The 23,442-nt window shown below is 40.7% G+C and overlaps 1 protein-coding gene across 6 annotated transcripts in view; it reads left to right on the top strand.

Moving 5' to 3' along the window:
- The window catches only part of LOC123745077 (probable serine/threonine-protein kinase dyrk2), a 94,564-nt gene that overhangs the window by 49,108 nt on the left and 22,014 nt on the right, over nt 1-23,442 (top strand). For all 6 annotated transcript variants that reach the window (XR_006771299.2, XR_006771296.2, XM_045725412.2 and 3 more), the window contains 7 exons: nt 6,193-6,306; nt 8,541-8,631; nt 12,935-13,105; nt 14,973-15,102; nt 16,534-16,678; nt 20,115-20,220; nt 23,295-23,401. Coding sequence is in view for 4 of the 6 variants with exons in the window: in XM_045725412.2 (XP_045581368.2) it covers nt 6,193-6,306; nt 8,541-8,631; nt 12,935-13,105; nt 14,973-15,102; nt 16,534-16,678; nt 20,115-20,220; nt 23,295-23,401 (864 nt within the window). In the remaining 2 variants the exon portion in view is untranslated. The remainder of the gene's footprint in view (nt 1-6,192; nt 6,307-8,540; nt 8,632-12,934; nt 13,106-14,972; nt 15,103-16,533; nt 16,679-20,114; nt 20,221-23,294; nt 23,402-23,442) is intronic.

A 23,442-nucleotide genomic window follows, 5' to 3' on the forward strand; every position in this document is an offset into this window, starting at 1 on the left:
CACTTAAGGGGCCAGAACCGTTACGTTCCCAACCACCTTCCTCACACTCAAATTTTTTGTGCATAATCCACATGGTAAATGCCTCAACTTTTGTTAATGGATTATTGCTCAAAAATGAACAGGGGAAAAAAAATTGTTTTAAAAATTGTTTTAAAAAGTGAAAAATTGCAAAAATTCTTATTTTTATGGATCAAAAATTTCATCAATTTTTATATAATTCATTTTTGGCCCAGAATGGCAGATAAAGTTCATTTTCCTCCAGAGAAAATAATGTTTAAGATTATGGTTTACTGTAAAGAAATAATCACTATTGTCATCAAAATATGCACCATTTTTTAGACAGAAAAATTTATAACTCCTAAAATTATGGGTTTTGTGAATAAACTACGTGAATTAAACTTTAGAACTAAGAACTATATACATAATGTGTAAAAATTGTGAAAATCGGTCAGAAACTGGATTTTTCAAATTGTCTCAAAGTTGAAGTTCCAGTTTTGAGATAATTGAAGTTGAAGTTATCAACAATGAATATGGTAGTTCTAACTTATGAATGTTTTTGTATGTTTTAATAAACATTGCTTGGCATTCATACTCAAATATGTGAAAGTTGTAGGTCAATATGTGTTGAAATGAAGTCAAGAAAAAATACCCCCTCCCAAAAAACAAAATACTGTATAGGGATACTTATGATTTAGGTGATCTATATAAAGACTATAAGTGATAAATCCGTAATCTGGTCCCTAATCATCAAAACAACCTAAAAAGACAAAGAAAATAGTTTGAAATCTGTGTAAAATCAGACAAAAAATTCAAAGTTCCCAGTTCTGCCAGTTGTGACTTGATTTATTTGTTGACCAATTTAATTCTAACTTCACATCATTGTTAGAAGGATGTTACACTTCAGCTAGATGCTGAACTCACTTAGTGAGAGGTATGCATTCTCCAGGATGTAGAAGTTACAATAAAATCGGATAATAAACACAGGAGAAGACATGTTCCCCAAAAAATAAAATTGTAGTACATTGGTGAAAGTAACAGATACTGTATTAACATTGGGTAAGGTATTTATATGATATATAACAAAATAGTGCATATCATACTCATTATTATTTGTGTTATCATGTAATACTCAGCAATGATAGAAAGGAAAGGCACATCTGCATATCCTTTTTTGTGGACTCTCCTTAATACTATTCTTGTTGGTGCGTCGAACAGGTGCTTGCATCTCATTATTACTAAATTATCCCACAGTTCCAGTTAACAGGAGCTCTTCTCCTTATCAGATTTATTTTTTTTAATTCATATAAAATTCATTTTTTAACATACTGAGATCAACAGTAAAGTAAGATCAGGAATCAGAAGTACCTATATTAAAAATTTATTTACCCTGCCAATGTGTTTGCAGATGTACAATATTAATGTCCCAAAACCACACCCATATGCCCCCTAAGGGCATGGTTTTGGTTGTGATGGGCACAGCAGATAAGCAGGAGGGCAGGACTGCATCATTTGGTTGGCTAAGACAGTGGTAACCAGCATCTTACAAAACCAATGTGAGGCACCATCCTATAATGACCACTTGATGTAACAATCTGGCAGCTGGTTGTCTTTGGAAGCGAATATCAGCATTCACATGTTCCAAATACTTGCCTGTTAGTGTCTACAGGGAAGAGAGGTCTAGCTCTCTCTGCCATACCTAGTAGCCTTGTACCTGTTGTGTTACAACCAAACTACCCCGACTTTAAAATTCCTTGTCGAATTGAGCCTTAGTTGTGGATGGAGGTGGTTTCCTCAACTTCCTCCAGTAGGGTATTCCACTTGTTAACTACCCATACAGGGTACACACATTTTCTTACATCCTTTTGGATGATTTGCTCTTCCAGCTTTCATATATGTTTTCTTGTCATTCATTCTCAGTCTGAATGGGCTATCCTTGTCCACCTTATCTATTCCCCACAGTATCTTGTAAGTTGTGATCATATCACCTCTGTTCCTTCTATCCTCTAGGATTGTAAGATTTAGTTCCATTAGCCTATGTTTGTAGCTTAGTCCTCTTAGCTCTGGCACCTATCTTGTTGCAAACCTCTTCTTTTTCGATTTTACTTAGTTTCACAAGGTGCAGATTCCATGCCGGTGATGCATATTCCAATATTGGTTGAACATAGGATGTGTAGATTTCTTTGAAAGAGTGCTGATTCAGGCTCCTAAACGATGTTCTTATATTTGCCAGCGTCCCATATACTGCCGATGTTATCCTGTTTGTGTGCGCCTCCGGTATAAGTGTTGGAATTATATCCACTCCCAGATCCCCTTTCTGATTTCTGTAGCTGTCTTCTCTGTATGGCCGGTTGGCCGAGCCGGTCGGCCGAGCGGACAGCGCCCTCGACTTGTGATCCTGTGGTCCTGGGTTCGATCCCAGGCGCCGGAGAGAAACATTGGGCAGAGTTTCTTTCACCCTATGCCCCTGTTACCTAGCAGTAAAAATAGGTACCTGGGTATTAGTCAGCTGTCACGGGCTGCTTCCTGGGGGTGGAGGCCTGGTCGAGGACCGGGCCGCGTGGACACTAAAAAAGCCCCGAAATCATCTCAAGATAACCTCAAGATGGCGTAGATGCCTTTTGGTCTCCTCTCTCCCTTCCCCCATCTTCATTACATTACTCTTGTTGGGATTGAACTCTTGCAACAATTTGTCTGACCACACCTGGAATTTGCTACAGTCCTCCTGTAACTTTCTGTAGTCCTCATCTGTTTTCATGTTCCTCATCGGCTTTGTATCATCTGCAAACATTAACATGTCGGAACTCGCTCCCTCAGGTAGGTCGTTCACTTACATTAGGAACAGCAGAGATCCCAGGACAGAGCCTTGTGGGACCCAACTTGTAACATTCTTCCAGCTTTAAACCACCTCTCTGACTGTGACTGCTTTCTGTCCTTCAGATACTCCCTTATCCAGTCCAGCATTTTCCCAATTATCCCAGCCTGGTTCTCCAGATGTCAATACTTGGTGACGGAATTGTTCACTATGTCCCAACCGCCTTCTTCACCTCTTTGTGTTCATAGCTTACTGACCTGCATTTGTAGACTGGCCCTTGATCACCAGTGCTGGATACCACTGAACATTTGTCCATTCCCTTGTAACAATTGTTATAAATTGTCTCTTGCTGACAGTGTTAATTACTATGGATTATATGACAAGCAATGTTGTCAGTGCAGCCCATCTCGCGAGCTGTCCCAACCAGTACCCTAACCTAAACAGTCCCAAACAGTGCCCTAACCTAATCAACCAGATGACCCATGAACAGAAAATGGGACATAGTCAATTTCACGAGCTGCTACCATTTTATTGGTGCATCAGTTTTTGGTCCTAATTAAAGTATGTCAAAATACGATCTCCTATAATGAGAACAAGTTGGTTATTGACTCTTTACTGCTGTTGTTCATGACTTTAGTCCTCGGACTGTATTCTATCCCCGATGGTATAAGTGGTAGGGCATTGTTCATTCATTCTGTCCTTGCACACCTTCCAAGTGCTAAGTCATACAGGCTTAGAGATTTCTCTTGATACCTACATTTCCTTCCATGGTCATATTATTTTAGCAAAATTGATTTGTACACTTTGGAGTGCGAGAGGTTCAGTATTTTAGGAGTGGTTATGCCTTGCTGTGCTCTCTCTGGGAAAGATAGTATAGCACTGCGTGACAACTCTGCCCAGGGTGACAACATGGGCATAACCCAGCATGGTGAGAGCTGCCAAAAGTGGCTCTGCTTCTTGGTAAACCCGGTTATTTTTGGTATTAAAAATCACTAGCTAGAGTTAGAGCCTCGGGTGGAGTTAAAAACTAATTTATTTATTTATTTATTTATATATATACTGTATGTATATATATACAGTATACAAGAAGGTACATTGGGATTGTGAGGATACATAGCATAGTAATTACATTCTTGTAAAGCCACTAGTACACGCAGTGTTTCGGGTAGGAAATAGCTAATTAGCTTATGAAATAGCTAATAGCTTATGAACATTCATTGTGGACGCATTATAACTGCTACTGTTGGCTGTTGCTGCTACTGTTTGCTGTTGCTCCTGCTGTTAGCCACAACTGCTAGATGCTGACTGCTACTTCAGCTACTTGCCACCTTCTTTTGATAATTTTTGCTGCAGCTAGATTATCTTGGAGAGTTAGGGAAGCCATAATTACCTTGAGGGGAATTAATAGTGTAGATGAGGACATTAGCACAGGCGGCACTTCCTCAAGTGGACACCGGTGGAAGCAGAGTAGCCAAATGAGTTGGATTAGGAAGAATTTTTGCAGTCGGTTAACAAATGGAATGTGCTAGGAAGTGATGTGTTGCAGACTGACTCCATACAATGTTTTAAATGTAGATATGATAGACCCCCCCAATGGACCCTGAACCTGTTCATCAGTTCACTGATGGTTGAAAGGATGAGTCAGTTAACATTCCTCAGTTAACCACAGCACCTGCCTGTTAATGTCTCTCCCCCACCGCCCCCCCCCCCCCCCCCCTCCTAAAAAAAAAAAAAAAACAAAAAAAAAAACCACCGCCTGTCTACATTATAAAAGGTATAAAAGGTTTTCCTTGGTAGAATGGCATGGGGAGCAGGGATACTTTCCCTGCTCAGGTGCAGCCACATCATGTAGTTTGTTCTTCACTGTTCTGATGACAACTTGGGGAAGTTTGGTGGCACCTTGCATCCATAGCATTTCCCTTAAACATTTGTGAATTTTTTCACCATCAGTCTGAGGTGTTGATTTTTATAATACTGTAGAATTAGTAACTACCTAAGTGTAGTTATTGGATGAGAGCTACGCTCGTGGTGTCTCGTCTTTCCAGCACTCTGTCATATGACACTTTGAAACTACTGCTGGTTTTGGCCTCTACAACTTACTTTCTTGTTCCAACTGTCTACTACTTTGATTGCAAAATAAAAACTTTCTAATATTTTCTGTTTCCTTTGTTTCTGTAGAGTGAATCTATGACCTTGTTCTTGAGCCTACTGGTTTCAGGAATTCCTCTTTATTAATTTGGTCAATACCCGTTATTATTTTGCAAGTGATCAGATTGCCTCTTTTTCTTCTATCTTCTAGCTTTGGCATATTTAACATCTCTAGCCTTTCCTCTTCCCTTTTGTAGCATGATTTTGCACTTTTTCCAGTTTATTGATGTACTTCTTGAGATATGGGCACCTGAAATACTAAAACTATTCATGACTTGTGAGATAAAAATTGGAATATGCAGCAGTTGTATGGTGCCCATATTTCAAACACATCAGTAAACTGGAAAAGGTGCAAAGGCATGCTACAAAATGGCTTCCATGTCTGAAAAACAAAAGTTACAAGGAGAGGCTAGAAGTGTTAAATATACTAAAGCTGGAAAATAGAAGAAAAAAAAAAAGAGGTGATATGATCACCACTTGCAAAATAATAACAGAAATCGTCCAAATTGACAAAGGTATTCCTGAAACAGCAACTTAAGAACAAGTGTACTCAGATTTAAGTTAAGGAAACAAAGGTGCCAGAAGAAATATTTGAACATTTTCTTTTGCAAACAGTGGTCGATGATTGGAACAAGTTAAGCGAGATGTTGGTAGAGGCCAAAACCGTCTGTAATTTCAAAGCGTTATATAACAAGAGTATTGTACTGGGAAGATGGGACACCACGAGCATAGCTCTCATCCTGTAACGGCACTTAAGTAATTACGCTGATCTGTATGCATATACTATGTGTAATTTCTAAGTAGTTAGATAAGTTACATTAAAGGTTAATCATAGTTATAATAGAGCATGGGTAAGGATTTTAACTCCCTGTACCTGAAGCTGCATCAAATCATTACTTGGCATTGCAGTGTGGAGCTTCTTAGAAGATGATTGTTAACTTGAGAGTGCCAGGGTTTATCAACATCATTGAGAGTCGGATGATATGCCCTCAGTCACATCTAATTGTATCCTGACATAATAATTGGATCATTGTAAAGTAATTATTACTATACTTTGCCAACTAAGCTGAAGAATTAAAAACATTATATTTCAGTGGTAGTTGCTGCTCACACCGCTCTTTCTTTCAAACTTTATTTGATGCTTTACACACCTTTATGAAAGACACAATTTACCACATTTAAGACTTTTATTTTCTTATATTCAGTACTGTAGTAACTTTATTTGTTTACAGTGACCGGTTCCTGGCTCTGAAAATTATAAAAAATGTAGAAAAATACAGAGAGGCTGCTAAGCTCGAGATTAATGTGTTGGAAAAACTAGCAGAGAAAGACCCTTACAATAAGCAGTGAGTATTTATACTTTTTTTGTTTTGAAATGTGTATTCTAGATATGTAAAGGTAATTTGCTTATAATGCATGCTGTTTGTTATTTTCTCTTAACAAATTCATTTAAATCTCTCTTTGTACTTGGTCCAAGTGGTGTTTTACTTTATCCCAACCCATCTTGTGTTTGCTACTCTTCTTGTTATGCATTAGACTACAGTACTTGATACCTTCCAGTAATGCTAATTTAAAAGTGAACTACCATTACAGTTTTCAGAAAATCAGTAGGAATCATAAGGAGGGTTCAAACCTACACTCTGGATACTCTCACACACATTCCTTAGACCTACGGCCAGCCACTTGGGCTGGACGGTAGACGCTCGGACCTGCATGAAGCGACAGTCTCACTTAATGCAGGTCGGCGTTCAATCCCCGAACGTCCAAGTTGTTGGGCACCATTCCTTTTCCCCGTCCCATCCTAAATCCTTATCCTGACCCTTTCCAAGTTTTATATCGTCTTAATGGCGTGGTGCTTTCCCCTGATAATTCCTCTTCCTCCTCCTCAGACCTACTTGGGAGTTCTCAGGGGCCAGGTTCGTATCCTCCTTGTGGCCTCTACTGATCCTCTCATTGATACATATTTTAATGTTATTGTTTTGTGCAACTACAGTCCAGTATTGTTAAAAATGTGTTTATCTTATGTTTTCACATGAGAACAGGATACTATCTCCTTGTGTTGACTGTGTTGACATAAAGACTGTTTATGGCATGATGCACTTTGTTTACCATGTACGTGTATTAGCCAATTAATATTTTCTATCTTATATGGCAAGATTTCCTTTATGGTTCTCTAGTTGATTTCTCGAGTCGTTTTCTTTTTGTGCACTTAAATTTTACTCTTATGCTTACCCCATTTGTTCAAGTCGGACTTAAAAAAATAAAAAAAAAATAAAAAAATAATGCGGCTTCACTGTTGTATAGTGAAAATCAGATTATACTGTACTTTGCAATTTTGACTTGTTAGACTTGTATATACAGCACAGTAGTACATGTATCTTATGACTGTACTGTACTGTGTTTTTTTGGTTGAGTTTTGCTGCGGAATATAAATGTATTTACACTACTATACATGTTTTTAAATAAAAAATATAAATTGTTTTAAAAATGAATACTTTGGGTAAGCTTTGAATGTCTGTGAATCTGTCAGCCTGTTACCCCTGATGCCTGAAATACAATGGCTTTCCCTATTTTAATTAAAATTAAATTATTGCCTATCAGAGTTTACAAGCGCTGTAATGAGAAGCAAATTTGTTGCTTTATTGATTTTTTCGGCATTGTAGCTATTTTATATAATTTGCTGAAATTAGATACTTGTATTAAAATGGCCAAGAGCCCTCCTAGATCTTGAGGTCTAACCTGCTGTTGCAAGGAACAATCTGATGATAAACATTTGTTGAGAATTGCATTGATCTGTAGAAGTTAAAGGAAAGAAAGAAAGAAAGAAAAGCAGAGAGTTATAGTATTATACTTGCAATGTTTGCCGAGGCTTCTGTCATAGGCTGTGAGAAATCACCCGATACTCATTTTGCATTTATGTGCTAATTTACTAATGTAGTACTTTATATTGAGGAGTGATAGCTCTCATATACTGCAGCCCATCCTCCCGTTTTGGTAGTACAGTACTTGTAGTAATGATGAGGAGCACAGTACATATACCAACGTAGAACACGATTAGAAAGTAGAAATAGGTATTATTAAATTTGGACAAACCAGAAAAGATGTTCTATTTATGTTGCAAAGACAAACTAAACTAACCTAACCGTCTTAGGCTTAATATACCTTCCAAGGCTTAATCTAGTACGTGTGTGCTATTGTTGAGCCTGGCCTCGGGCCGAGCTCAGGGAGTAAAAGAACTCCCAGAACCCTCTCCAGCTATTCTAGGCATAGGAATATTTGTTTGCTTTTTACCTTCATTTTTTCACTATTCTATAAGAGTGAATAGTACAAAATTCTACTATCTAATTGCTTAGTATGTCAATCTTTGTACTATGCTGGTCATAGTTACAAAAACTATTATCTAATCAGGAGGATAGGTTGTATACTATGCTACTGAAGATGGAGCTACTACTATATCTGCCATCTACATGGCAGTAGATACTACTACCTTTTTATTCTATGTAACAAACTGAAAAAATCAAGTTTATTTCTGTTGCAGTATTTAGTTTACTATGATTTTAATGTTGTTTTTGATTTTCAGCTTGTGTGTTCGGATGCTCAGTTGGTTTGACTACCATGGCCATGTGTGTATTGCCTTCGACATGCTGGGCCTTAGTGTGTTTGATTTCTTGGTGAGTAACCCATTTGTTACAAGGGGACATTGGTGTCCCCATGTGAGGTATGCTTTACATTTGATACTTTTTTTATTTCAGAATAAATTTATATTTGGAAAATAGAGGTCAGCACTTGTCTTCAAGTAGGTTTTACAGATACTGTATTTGGAACAAGTAAAAAATAGCATCATTGAAGTAAACTTAACACTATCGCATGCAGCGCATGAGCGCCACAGACTTTGACGTCATGGGGCGGGCAAGCGTGCGGTGACGCCTAAATGTGTATACACGTTTCAGTTTTCTCACCTTAATTCTCGTGCTACGTCGTTCGTTTTGGTATCATTGTGTTCGCAGTTAAATTCCCTGCAGGTGTATATGCATATAATGTCCAAAAGCCTAGCGAGACTTCCCGCAGCAAAGCCTAAAGTTACCCATGAACGAGCACCAATTTGCACACCACAACCTAATGTGTATACTCGTTCAGTTTGATAACATAAATTTTCATGTTACATCGCTCATTTTGGTATCAAATTGTTCACAATATAAAGGCGCGCATTTTAAAACTAGTCTCATAATAATAGAGCAATAACTGGAATTTTAACAAATATTTTAATTTTGGACGTTCATCATCACAATTATTTATATCTTGCCAGTGTTCTGGCATCAATTTTCGTGTTACGTCGCTCGTTTTGGTATCAAATTGTTTACAATCTAAAGGCGAGCATTTTAAAACTAGTCCCATAACAATAGCACAATAAATAGAATTTTAACAAATATTTTAAAATTTAGACCCAAAAACGTATTTATAATCTTTCAAGTGTTCTGACAAATTTCGTGTTACGTCTTTCATTTTGGTACCAAATTGTACGCATTCTAAAGGCGCTTATTTTGAAACTATGCTGAGGTCGATCGGATAAAAAATGAATTTTATACAAATATTTTTGGAGTGGACGCGAGTCCTGTCCACGACTAGGACTCGAGATTAAAAAAATGGAAGTGATCGGTGTCCAAAGCGAGCGATACTGTTAATGAAACGTTTCAAATTTTACATCTGATAGTTAGCCATTGGAAAGTACACGAGTAGGCATTACTGGATAAAAATAGTACAGTAGCTACCTTGCATTGGCCAGTAGGCCTTCTTCAGATTTCTACATTTTATTGAGGACAGCATTCTAAACCTAATAATCACAATGAAATGCTAATCAGGAATATCACAATTTCAAATAAAACTTGTAGGAGTAACAGCTCTCATTGAAGCAATAACAAATATAAGGTTTATATAATACTGTATGAGCTCAGTTATCCAAAGCACGCTGAACTGAATATTTGGGTTCTCCAACCAAAATCGGGTTTGCATAATTTTCTACTAAACTTCACCCTATCCAAACAGAAATTTGGATAACTGGAGATTTGGCTGGATAACACAGACTGGCACAGAGGCTAAGTCAAATTTGGATAATTTTCTGGCAAAACTTTGCTATATCCAAACAGAAATTTCGAACAACCGGAGGTTAGGTTTTATATATTTTCAAGAAATACACATTTCAAGGTCTACAGTATCACTCGAGAAGACAAGCTACAAGGTACCGTAATCTGATGTTTCTCTTTATAAATTATATTTTTGAGATATAGTGTTCGTGTGGAAATAAGAATTATAGTGGTTATGGTAAAAAAAAAAATGTGAATAAGGCTTTCATGGACTTCCTCCTATTAGAATTTGCTTATCCGGATGTCTGGCTTATCAGGTGGGGGGGGGGTCTTTCCATATAGTTTAGATAAGCAAGCTTAGTCAGTATGGCAAACACTATACAATGGGACTGTGGGGAAAATATAACAATATTCCAGCTACATCAACTGGAACAAAATAAACTTCCTGGAAAACTGCCCAGAGTTCTTAAACAAGCATAGAAACATTAATACATTACTCAAAATAAACATTAAATCTGTCCCCTCTGTAAAGGATAGAAAAGGAATTAACAAAAACAATCAACTATGCAAAAAAGATACAGCTTTAGAAAACGAGCATTGATTGAAATGGAATGCCTCTTTCAGGTGAAGCTATATGCACTGAGACTTCTTCCCCAGTACTGTCAGATCAGTTCTGTTGGCCTACCAGGGACCCAGAGCCAGATTTTGGCTCTCCCCCTCTCTCCCCCCCCCCCCCCCCCTCTTCACAGATGCACAGAACAGAGGAATTGTTGTAATGACCTTCACACAGGAAAGTACCTAAAAAGCATGCGAGACAGAATGGCAACATTCCTAAAAACAAAGCACCAAAACAGGCAACATACACCACAAAAGAATCACTCAAAGTAAATGGTTAATTTGAACCTGGGTATGAATGCCCCCTAGTGCACATGCACAGAGCAATCAGCTGGTGGTGTCCTTCCAACAGTCTGCTCATTCTGGAGTTGATGAATCACAAATCAGTATACCTGTTAAGATGAGAGAAGGTGGGGGGAGGGAAGAGTTAGGGAGCCACCGGGGCTCACCCAGAAAGGGACGTTTCATTGCATTCAATGCTGGGTTTTCTGGAGGAGCCTTTTTGGTTGCTTCCTGAAGCTAACTACAGAGAATATGGAAAATGTGGGACTTGCCAGGAAGGCGGAGAGGTGGCAGCCAAAGTGTCTTAGATGAAATGCTTTGGGCCAGGAAATCCAGCCCAGACATTTAATATAAACCTGACTGGGAACAGTAATATTGACCCAGTGCCAAGTTGCCAAGACACAGTTAGATCTCCCAAATCTGAGCCTGTTTGATGGGGGTTCTGGGAGTTGTTCTATTCCCCAAGCCCAGCTCAAGGCCAGGCATGACTTGAGAGCTTGATCCAACAGGCTATTGTGTAGATCGGCCCGCAGTCCCACATACCCACCACAGCACGGTTGGTCCGGCACTTCTTGAAGAAAACTATCTAGTTTTATCTTGAAGATGTCCACGGTTGTTCTGGCAATATTTCTTATACCCACTGGGAGGATGTTGAACAATTGTGGACCTCTGATGTTTATACAATGTTCTCTGATTGTGCCTATGACACCCTTGCTCTTCACTGGTTCTATTCTACATTTTTTTCCATGTAGTGTCCTGAAAGTCAACCTAGATGTAAGAGCAAAGACAGTTGCCAAAGCCGTAAACCAGGGCCCCGAGGGAAGATCACAGGTTGGCTAGTGTTAATAACATGGAAATGACATGGAATGAACACACTGGGAACTGGCAACAAAGGAAACCAGATTGTCAAACAGTGCATCCACTGAATTGGAACAAATGGCTTTTTGATAGCGAATGACTGTTGCAGCTGGAAGTGCCAGAAGGTACAAACCCCAGCTGGGAAAACAAAAGTAGACACACATCCATCCACAGTTTCAGGAGCAAATGTTAAAATTTAAGAGTTTCTAGAAATTGCAATTAGTCAAGTTGAAATTGCTTGGAGGCAGGCCTCACCGCTAGTCTCTCTTGTTCCTCGTTACCGCTGATGGTTAAACACGTGATAGCCAAGTCCATAATATCGACCACAACTATAAATCGCAAATACAACCACAAGCTATTATTGCATCTACCACAATTACAACAATAGAGAAACACAACATGAATAATAGAAAATAGGATTATTCCCAGAAAGGTTGGGAATAACTGCTCTACAATCTAACCATCTCCACAACTATTACCACCATCATTACCATCACTGCCACAACCACGGCTGAACTGCCATCATTGCTTGTACCACGGCTAAACTGCCATCACCACCGCCACCACAGTTAAACTGCTATGTAGGGTGTCTTAAATGTGTTGTAACCTGTTGTACACTCTGTAGGGAGGTATATCATTCTTCTAAAGCACACTCATGATTATATTCAAACTGAGTTTAAATAGCAAGTTTCAAACTGAACATAATTGAGATGTTGAGCATATTGTCCTGACTTTATCTGAGAGTTACTAATCAATAATCACTGCTGGGGAGTCACAGCAGGTTAATGTAGTGGATTCTACAAGAATAGTTTTGCTGTGATTCGTTTTTATTTATTGAGTGTTATTAATTCACTGTCATTATTCACAAACGTTGAGATCATGGAAAGTATTATAATTTATTAAGCCCTGCACTTCACACGTGTTTCATGTGACGGCTTCGTGGTGTCACATACCCACCCGTACTCATTTACTGTAATATAGTGCACCTTTTTTACTTCTGGTGTAACCAAAGTGTCTAGTTTGTATGTAGGTATTGGTGGGTTTGTTTTGCTTCTTTAAAGACATAGTTTGATATAGTAAACAATTTGTGTGTGTGTGTGTGTGAGGAAATAATTAAATTGCTAATTTTTAATTGCAGAAGGACAACAATTACCGTCCGTATGGCCTAGAGCAAGTTCGGCACATCTCATATCAGCTGTGTTATGCAGTAAAGTTCCTCCATGATAACAAATTGACTCATACAGATCTCAAACCAGAAAACATACTCTTTGTTGACTCCGACTATAATTTAACATATGACCCTAAAAAGGTAAGCCTATATACCCTATATAAAAAATATACTGATATTTTTCATTCCTGATATTAACCCATATACAGTGGTACCTCTGTTTTCAAATTTAATCTGTTACCAGAGATGGCTCGACAACCGAAAATTTGAAAACCGAAATGAATTTTCTTTTAAGAAATAATGTAAATTGAATTAATTTGTTCCACACACCCAAAAATATTAACTTAAAAATACTTTTTCTGCTAATATTTTTCATACAAAACAGATGTAAATATAAACCATAAATACAATAAGTGAACATTTAACTGCACTTTACCTTTACCGAGGACTCTTGTTGGCCTATAGGAGACGGTGAGGGAGGGAGGGAGGAGCAGTGTATGGGGAGGGTGAGGAGGGAGGGAGGAGCAGTGTATGGGGAGGGTGAGAAGGGAGGGAGGAGCAGTGTATGGGGAGGGTGAGGAGGGAGGGAGGAGCAGTGTATGGTGAGGGTGAGGAGGGAGGGAGGAGCAGTGTATGGGGAGGGTGAGGACGGAGGGAGGGAGGAGCAGTGTATGGGGAGGGTGAGGAGGGAGGGAGGGAGGAGCAGTGTATGGGGAGGGATGAGGTGGTGAGTGTTATTGAGGACCATCCCATGCTCACCTTAAACTCTTTCATATCTGAATCACTGGTTCCAGATTTTCCCTTCACACATTTCACTGCCTCTGTTATGTTGCAACCAGTCAGTTACAGTCACAACATATTAGTCAAGCATTCACAATTGTGGTAGCAACTAGTTAGGCATTTACGGTCAGTCACGCATTCACAGTCAATCAGGCTTTCACACTTGTAACCAGTCAGTTAGTAAAGAATTAGAATTTAATGTCAGGCGCTCAGAATCTGCATCCCGATCCGCCAGCTGGAAGCAAGGAAGCCCACCTTATTAATACCATCCATATGGCTGGGGAGAAGGGTTTCCGGTGTGGGGGATGAGGGGGTGGAGGTAGCGGGGAGGTTGCCGGATGGGGGGGAATCTTGTGGAGGGTGCGGGATGGGGGGAATCTTGTGGAGGGTGCGGGATGGCCGGTGACCAGCTTCTGTGTTAGTCCTAGTTGGAAGCTCGCCCACTCACGCCACCGCCTCTGCTACCCACCCACTCTGCCACCCGTCCTGCTACTCATCTGCTCACCCACTGTCTCCTGACTGCCCTGCTATCCACCTGCTCTGTGCCTGCCCTGCCACCTTCCATCTACTATTTGCCACCCACTCGTCGCTCGTTCTGTGTCCTGCACGCCCACTCACTATGCCCACTTTGCCAACCATCTCACTACTGCCCGCCTGCACACACAGACACCTGCTCGACCACTGCTACGTGCCCATCCACCCACTTTGCCGCCCGCCCTGCTACTCATCCATTCACTCACTCACCTGTCCACCCACTCACCCTCCATGTGTTCTTCCTTTACTTCCCTTCCCTTCCTGTCCCACTCACCTGCCATCCACCCAGTTCTCCTCCACCATCCAGTTCCCCTCCACCCCTCCATCATCCAGGCCCCCTCCACCATCCAGTCCCCCTCCACCATCCATCCATCCATGCTGTTGTCCTCCCAAATATAATATTCTAATGAGATGAATATTGAGATTGTCACTGCCCCCTGCCCAGCAGAACAGAACCACATGCTCGTCGACTCATACATGTATCAACAAACTCGAGCACCGAGGCAAACCTTGAGTACCGAGTCAAATTTTTTGTTAAGAAATTGAGCTTGAAGCAAAAAATTCGAAAATTGGCATTTGAAAACCGAGGTTCCACTGCATATTAATAATGAAAACTGTAATTTTAGATGAATTGAGATGCTATGAAGTATAAATATTTGAAATTTTAATTAATATAATACAATTATACTTTCAGAAACGAGACATCAGAACAGTAAAGAAAACCGATATTCAGCTGATTGATTTTGGCAGTGCAACATTTGATCACGAGCATCATAGCACCATAGTCTCAACGAGGCACTATAGAGCGCCGGAAGTTATTTTAGGTCAGTTACATTCTCTCATTTTTCATCTGTTTTCTGTTATACAATGGCTTCGAGAATGGACATAGGGAACAGTGAGTGATGATGTAGGAACTAAAGGAAGAAGGCACTCTGTCCTTTATGGTGAGGTAGGAGAGGAGAGACGACTTTGTCCATAATGTTGAGAGAAGAGATATATGCAGGGTGAGGCAGCATTAGGTATCTCACTCTAAGGATTCCAAACCTGACAACAAATGGTAGCAAACATATTTGTACATACTTTATAAATATTGACAGGAAAATAAGAAAGGAAAAGTTTAAAATTTTAGGAACCTATTTAAACCTGTTTGAGGAGTTTATATTTCTTTGTTAATCTCTTTAGTAGGAATGTGGGTATACTGAACTATTACAATACAATTCAATGCAAAATATTGTATAGAACTGATGACTTGCTGATAACATATTTATAATTCCAAATGAAATTGTCAAAGGAAAATGTCTCTATCTTGAGTATCAAGAGGTATTCCAACACTAGAGTTGCATATTCCAGGTTTCGTATGATTTAAGTGATATATAAGGTCATAAATGATTCCCTATTCAGATATTTAAAAGTAGTTTTTATCAATATCAATGACCAGGTCTTTCTCCCTATCCAATTCTTGAAATGTATCCTGCCTCCTGTTCCATAGGTCTGATTTCATGTTATTGAATGTTCATTTGAATTTAACACTGCCATTCTTTCAATTTGTCCAGGTCATCTTTTATTTTCTGACTAATTTCCTCCAATTTAATCATCCTCATAGTTTTTTGCATCAGCAAACATTGGGAGGAATATATCTGCTCCTCCTGAAAGATAGTTTACATATCAGAAATAGGAAAAGTGAGAGTTCTCATCCCTGAGATCTTGTCCCTGATCATGACTCATTACCATCTGTTGCTTAAATATTCCCTTATCCATTAGGGCACAATCCCTGTCACTCACTGATTGTTCAACTTGTGCAAAAGCCTCTTTATGGGGTGCTAGGCTTTCTTAACAATCTCAATATATGCAGTCAGTCCTTTCTGTCTTGTCTGATTTCTCTTCTTCATTCACGGAATTCTGATGTACCTGAGAGACAAAGATGCATATCACAATTTGGGAAAAAAGCCCAGTTGAAAAATAGGGTTGCAATAGTACACTAAGATGTATGGTATTTGACAAACTAGTATATTGCAGTGAAGTACTTTTTTTCATCATTTAACCATAACTGTGTATTGCAGTGATTGATTGAAACACCATCCTACTCCAATGAAATTATGATGCTAAAAATTTATAATTGTAAGTTACAGGTTGTGTGTAACTGTAGTTGTCACTTGCAGTATTTGTCCAAGGTAAAGAGCATCCTGATGGACTGATATTAAAATGAGAAGAAATAGTTTTTCCACTCTAGCTAATTATATCGCACTGCTTTACAGAGTTAGGATGGCAGCAGCCGTGTGATGTATGGTCCATTGGGTGTATAATGTTTGAGCTGTACCTGGGCATCACATTATTCCAGACACATGATAATCGGGAACATTTAGCTATGATGGAGCGAATCCTGGGACCCATTCCTTACAGGTACTGTAGTTCATTTATTACTGTTGACTGCATTGATAATTAACAGTATATTTCTAATTGATCTTTAGTTTGTAGTTAATTATAGAAATTTTCTTATTTTTAGAATTTAGTAATATTCTAAATTATTTTGCTTGACCTTTTTCCAGATGTTACAAACCAGTTCGTTTGATTACTCAAAAGTATTCTTGTTTACTTGCTTTGCATTGGTTCTTCGACCCACCTCCCATATCCTTGTCCCTTGTTCCCACCTCCCATGTCCTTGTCCCTTGTTCCCACCTCCCATGTCCTCGTCCCTCGACCCACCTCCCGTGTCCTCGTCCCTCGACCCACCTCCCGTGTCCTTGTCCCTCGACCCACCTCCCGTGTCCTTGTCCCTCGACCCACCTCCCATGTCCTCGTCCCTCGACCCACCTCCCATCTCCTCGTCCCTCGACCCACCTCCCATCTCCTCGTCCCTCGACCCACCTCTCATGGCCTCTCATCCCCCGACTCGCCCTTTCATGTCCTCTCATCCCCCGACTCGCCCTTTCATGTCCTCGTCTCTCGACTCTCCTCCCATGTACTTTGACCACCTTCCACATACTTATACCTTGACCTATTTCCCATGTCCTTGTAAAAATATGGCTTCAGTATTTACTGTAGGTGGGTGCCCCCCCCCCCCCCCCCCCAGGTTCATTTCCGGGTGCCCTAGGGTTCCGCGGATTTGTCCTTTGGGAGGTTTTCTTTCTCTTTGCTTTTCCCTGTGAAGGTTCGGGAGGCCTGGTTTACACCTTTGTTGAATCTTGTTTTATTGGAGTTTGGTTCTCTTACATTGATAGGATGCATTTCGAGGTTCTAGTGTTTTCCTAGCTGCTAACCTGCCTCGACAACTGGTTGATGACTGGTCACATCAGGTAGCTCCCGGGTTCGAGCTTGCCAGGGCCTAGTGTGGAGTTCTCGGACTGCGTCCATTTCTCTCCCTCCTGTGACTTTGCTCCGGTTGTGGTCCTGCCTTTAGCTGTTTTTGAGGGAGGGGGACCTGGGTCTCTTGGCAGTTGCTCAAGCAGCTGTGCAGGAGCCGGAACTTTGCCCAGCTGGTGGTATCTGCTAGGCTGGGTTTGGCTTCAGAGCGGCCTCTTTTGCCGCTCTCACGATCGCTGGGTTTGTTTCCTAGTGTCCTTGCATCGGTTGCTGCGTCTCTGGCTTCCTCTTCAAGTTTTTGGGGTTCGGTGCCATGGAGCTTTCATCTCTCCCCACTGGCTCAATGTGTTAACGGACGTCTCATCTCATGGTTGGGGCTTTATGGGCTGGCCTCATTAGTCCGGCCAGGAGCGTTGAGCGCCGTTCATCCTTCAAGCTCACAGCGCAGTGTGGGAGTTTACAGCTGTGTAGCAGGCGCTGCGACGGATCAGGCTCCCTCGGGGCTCTGTGATCTGGCTCGATTTGCATTTGACTGGCCGTCGCTCTTTCACGGAAAAAATCAAGACTTGTTGACTGCCTTGGGGAAAAAAACAAAATGGCCGGTCAGTGAGTTATCTTATATTACTACTACTACTACGGTGTAAGAAAGTTTTCCTCTATTTCGGACCAGTTTTTGTCCTTTCTCTCTTGGGTTTTTCTGGATCTGCAGTAGTGTAAGATTACTCGCTGACCGACCATTTTGTGTTTTCCTAGCCGGTCAGCGAGTCGTGATTTTTTCTGTGAAACAGCAAAGGTCAGTCAGTGAGTCGGGATTTTTTTCCATGAAAGAGAAAAGCGAGTTGTGATTCTTTTCCGTGAAAGAGAAAAGCGAGTCGTGATTCTTTTCCGTGGAAGTCGAAGGCCAGCTCCTGGTTGATACCTGGTTGATACCTGGTTGATGGGGTTCTGGGAGTTCTTCTACTCCCCAAGCCCGGCCCGAGGCCAGGCTCGACTTGTGAGAGTTTGGTCCACCAGGCTGTTGCTTGGAGCGGCCCGCAGGGCCACGTACCCACCACAGCCCGGCTGATCCGGAACTTCTCTTAGAAAACCGTCCAGTTTTCTCTTGAAGATGTCCACGGTTGTTCCGGCAATATTTCTTATGCTCGCTGGGAGGACGTTGAACAGCCGCGGACTTCTGATGTTTATACAATGTTCTCTGATTGTGCCTATGGCACCCCTGCTCTTCACTGGTTCTATTCTGCATTTTCTATCATATCGTTCACTCCAGTACGTTGTTATTTTACTGTGCAGATTTGGGACCTGGCCTTCCAGTATTTTCCATGTGTATATTATTTGGTATCTCTCTCGTCTCCTTTCTAGTGAGTACATTTGGAGAGCTTTGAGACGATCCCAATAATTTAGGTGCTTTATCGCGTCCATGCGTGCCGTATATGTTCTCTGTATTCCCTCTATTTTAGCAATCTCTCCTGCTCTGAAGGGGGAAGTGAGTACTGAGCAGTACTGTGTGGTATGGGTTACAGCATGGTTGATCAGGTATCCTTTGGAGGTGTTTGTCAAGTTCTCTTGAACACTGTGAGGGATCAGCCAGTTATGCCCCTTATGTGTAGTGGCAGCGTGTTGAACAGTCTTGGGCCTCTGATGTTGATAGAATTCTCTGAGTACCTATTACACCTTGTGGTAGATGCTTTTCGGCTGGATTGGTAAAAGTGAGGGTTCCTGTCTCTCTCTCCTCTGGTTCAACTGTTGCTCCAGGCTCTGGCTCAGCTGGATTCATATTGGGGGTGAGCAGTTCTCCTGGCTCCATGGTGGGCAGCCCAGCTTTGGTTTCAGGTGCCGCTTGCTTCTTGTCTGAACCTGGGCGGTTTTTCTGTGGCTCGGCCTCTTTCAGCAGGTCGAGCCAGTGAGGTACCATGCTGGTTCGCCTTCCTGCTCTGCACGACGTGTCCGGTCTTTCTAACAAGTGTGTATCACCATTTATATGGTGATCAGGTGACTTCTTTCATGGTGTCCCACCTACAGTCTTCTTCCCAGTGACAGTATGACATTTCTTGGCAATCTTTGTCACTTTCTTTCTCTTCGAAGGTTTTCTTCTGCTTTGGACTAGGTTGTTCTGTCCTTTCTCTCTCTCGGCTTTTTCTGGATTGGCATCTCATGCCTAATACTGTCGCTTCTTATCGCGCAGCGTTGGCGAAGCCGCTGCAGCTTGTGTTCGGAGTGGATGTTCATTCTGTTTGTTCCGCAAGCTTTCACGTGCATTTATCACCTTCGACCGGCTCATGCGCCACTCGAGCCATCTTGGTCTTTAGACCGTGTTCTTTTCTTTCTTCTCCTTGCTTTGTTGTGGCCCCTTCGGTTAGGAATTGCTTCTGGAAGGCCTAGTTTTGTTGGCCTCTGGGGGTCGGGTTGGGGAGTTCATTTATAACTATAAACAAGTCCTTGTACTTTAAAATGGGTAGGCTGAGTGATGGGCCAAGCAACTGGACTTATCCATACTACTTTCCACACTACCTGCATAAAGCTTATTCCAATTTCACAGGATGGGCAGGAAGACTCGGACCAAATATTTTTATCATGGCAAGCTGGACTGGGACGAGAAGAGCTCGGCTGGCAGATATGTCCGGGAAAATTGTAAACCATTAAGGGTGAGTTAATGAGATAACAAGATTTAATATACTTCTAATTTAGACTTTTTTCAATCATTGTTATTAGGTACTTTTTAGATAAAATTAAAAACAAGTGTTTTCTTCATGTGGTGGCACGTACCAGGTAGAGGCATGTATATTTGTGATATTCTTATGATATTAAGAGAATTTTAAAATGTGTTGAAAATTTCAAACTTTGGTATGATGATGCAAGGATCAGTGTCCCCATGGCCCAGTTTCTTACAAGGCCTCCTGGTCGGTGGTCTGGTCAACCAGGCTATTCAATGTTGCTGCTTGCAGTCTGATTTATGAATTATAGCCTTTTTGGTTAGGTATCCTCTAGAGGTGTTTTTCAAGTTCTCTTTTTGAACACCTTCACCAAAATAGCGTCTCCCAACATACTCCATTTGCTGTTATTACACTATATATATATACACATTATATATATATCTACATTTGTATTCACCATAGCAAACCAATAAGCTTGCATGGTGAGTGCAAACAGAGTAGAACATCAAAGAACACTGTATAAACATCAGAGGTCCACGGTTGTTCAGCATCCTCCCAGTGAGTATAAGAAATATTGCTGGAACAAAAAGAAAAACCCAAAATATTTCTAAACATATGCAAAATCAAAAATAGAAACCACTGCCAATATTGGACCAATTTGTACGAGTGAAGGTTCATACACAGAGAATGAAAAAGAAATTAGTGAAATCCTAAAAAAAAAACAGTACGAGGACATGTTTAGCACTCCGATACACAGCACGAAAGTGGAAGATCTGGACAATCTTTATGCGTGATATCCAAATATATTTTCACCCAGCCCCAGCTTATACCCCAATTTACAGCCCAGGCTGTAGCAGTGTAAGGGTTAAAAAAGATGCCAGAATGTGTGCTATAGAAAAATTTAATATATTAAAACTGAAACCACATAAAATGCAATCAAACCACACTATTGAAAGAAAAAGTAATGTATGAGACTTCAACAGAGTAATCATGTTGGAAGACCCTTTAACCTCTGGACTGCACTGACCAAGGAAACTCGTTCGTCAGAAACTGCGCCAGCCGACATACGATTGTTAGTACTGTATATCATAAGATTCAAAACTCCCATGCATTTCCTTCCTTAGGCCTCCTGTAACCATCCCCCATCTTGAAAAAACATCCCAAGTCCCTCCCTGAGTCCCTTCTTTTTCTAATATACGTAAACGATCTTCCAGAGGGTATAGACTCCCTCTCAATGTTTGTTGATGATTCTTCTCAATTTTTGCATCAAGACAGATGAAGATACAAACTACAGGATGACCTGGACAAACTGGAGGAATGGGGTCTAGAAAATGGCTACTAAAGTTCAACTCAGGAAAGTGTAAAGTAGTAATGAAAATAGGCAAAGGGAACATAATACTGAACACAATGTACCATCTGAGAGGTGAAATCCTGCAAGAGTCAAATAGTGAAAGATCTGGGGGTTGATATCACACTGAATCTGTCCCCAGATGCCTACATCAAAAGGATATCAGCAGCATATGCTAGATTGGCCAACATAAGAACTGCCTTTAGAAACTTGTGTAAGGGATTGTTCAGGACCTTGTATACCACTTATGTTAGACCAATCCTGGAATATGCAGCTCCAGCCTGGAGTCCATACCTAGTTAAACACAAGACAAAGTTAGAGAAGATTCAGAGGTATGCCACCTGACTTGTCTCAGAACTGATAGGTATAAGCTACGAGGAAAGGCTAAGGGAGCTGAACCTCACATCCCTGGAAAACAAAATAGTAAGGGGAGACATGATAACCACCTACAAAATTCTCAGGGGAATTGACAGGGTGGACAAAGACAAACTCTTTAGCATGGGTGGAACACGAACAAGTGACACTTGTTCAAAAGAGAAAAATTGAAAATAAATCACACAGTTATTCCCATGCAGCAACTCCTAATTTTTACAAGAAAAAATGCAACTTCTCCAGGGAACTACAGCTAAACTACTAGGGATAGAGACTTTGTACTTGGATTTTTGTGCTTCCTGGGTGCTCATTAATAATACAAAAAGAAATACTGTTTTTGGAACAATTTGTTTTCTGCGCACCAATGGGAATGTCATTATGAAAGGTGTGCAGTGCAGGGGTTAAAGAACACAACAAATTAGCTGTCACAACTGCAAGAAAAACGACTGGTTGGATAACAAGAACCTTTCTAACAAGAGAAGAAGACATCATTGATAATACTACTTAAGACATTAGTGCTCTCCTAGAGTGGAATATTGCTGAACACTAACCACCCCACTGAAAGCTGGATAAATTGCTGATCTGGAGTGCATGCAATTATCTTTTATTGCAAGAATCCACTCAATAAAACATGCTACATTATTGGGACAGCTTAAAAATTATAAATCTGTATTCCCTAGTGTAAATGGGGGAAGAATCATAATAATGTGCTCTTGTAAAATATTATAAGGACTGGTTCCAAACCTGGACACAGAAATAACACCATATGAGACCAGTAGACAGCAGATTGTGTGTGAAATAGCTCTATTGAAATGTAGAGGCACAATAGGTGTGCTGAAAGAGAACTCAATCAGCATCAAAGGCTCAAGACTTTTCAACACACTCCCTCTACACATATTAGACATAACTGGCTGACTTCTCACAGTATTCAAAAGAGAACTTTATAAACACGTATATGCTTTCCCCCCAGTGCCTCGCTAGTGCTTTCCCTCTTCGTTCCTCCTCCTCTGGTATCTCCCCCTTAGTGTCTCCTCCCTATTGCCTCCCTCTAGTGCCGCCTCTTTGTTTACCCTCTTGTACCTCCGTGAGAGCCTTTAATGTTTTTGCAACTATAATGTGCACAAATGAAGTTGTAGGAATCATTACTTGCATTGTCTGCTGCCTCCTGGCTGTCACCATTATATGCATGAGTAATGCATGCATCGTTATTTTTGCTCTATATATTTTGTTACCATTGTATTATTCCAGCTAAATGCAGGTGAAAGTAGTATATATGTTAATACAGTATTTTAATTCATTGTTCAGGGGCATTTAAATTAATTCCCATTTTTTTTTTCTCCTAAAGAGCTACCAAACCAATTCTGACGAGGACCACCGGCTGCTGTTTGACCTTATTTCCAAAATGTTGGAGTATGAGCCAGCACAGCGGATATCACTAACAGAGTCACTAAGGTAAGACTGTGTGAACTCGAGTTCTCGAACTCAAGAACACT

The sequence above is a fragment of the Procambarus clarkii genome, chromosome 10 (genome assembly GCF_040958095.1).
Source record: "Procambarus clarkii isolate CNS0578487 chromosome 10, FALCON_Pclarkii_2.0, whole genome shotgun sequence".
In the NCBI taxonomy this organism is placed as follows: Eukaryota; Metazoa; Arthropoda; class Malacostraca; order Decapoda; family Cambaridae; genus Procambarus; species Procambarus clarkii.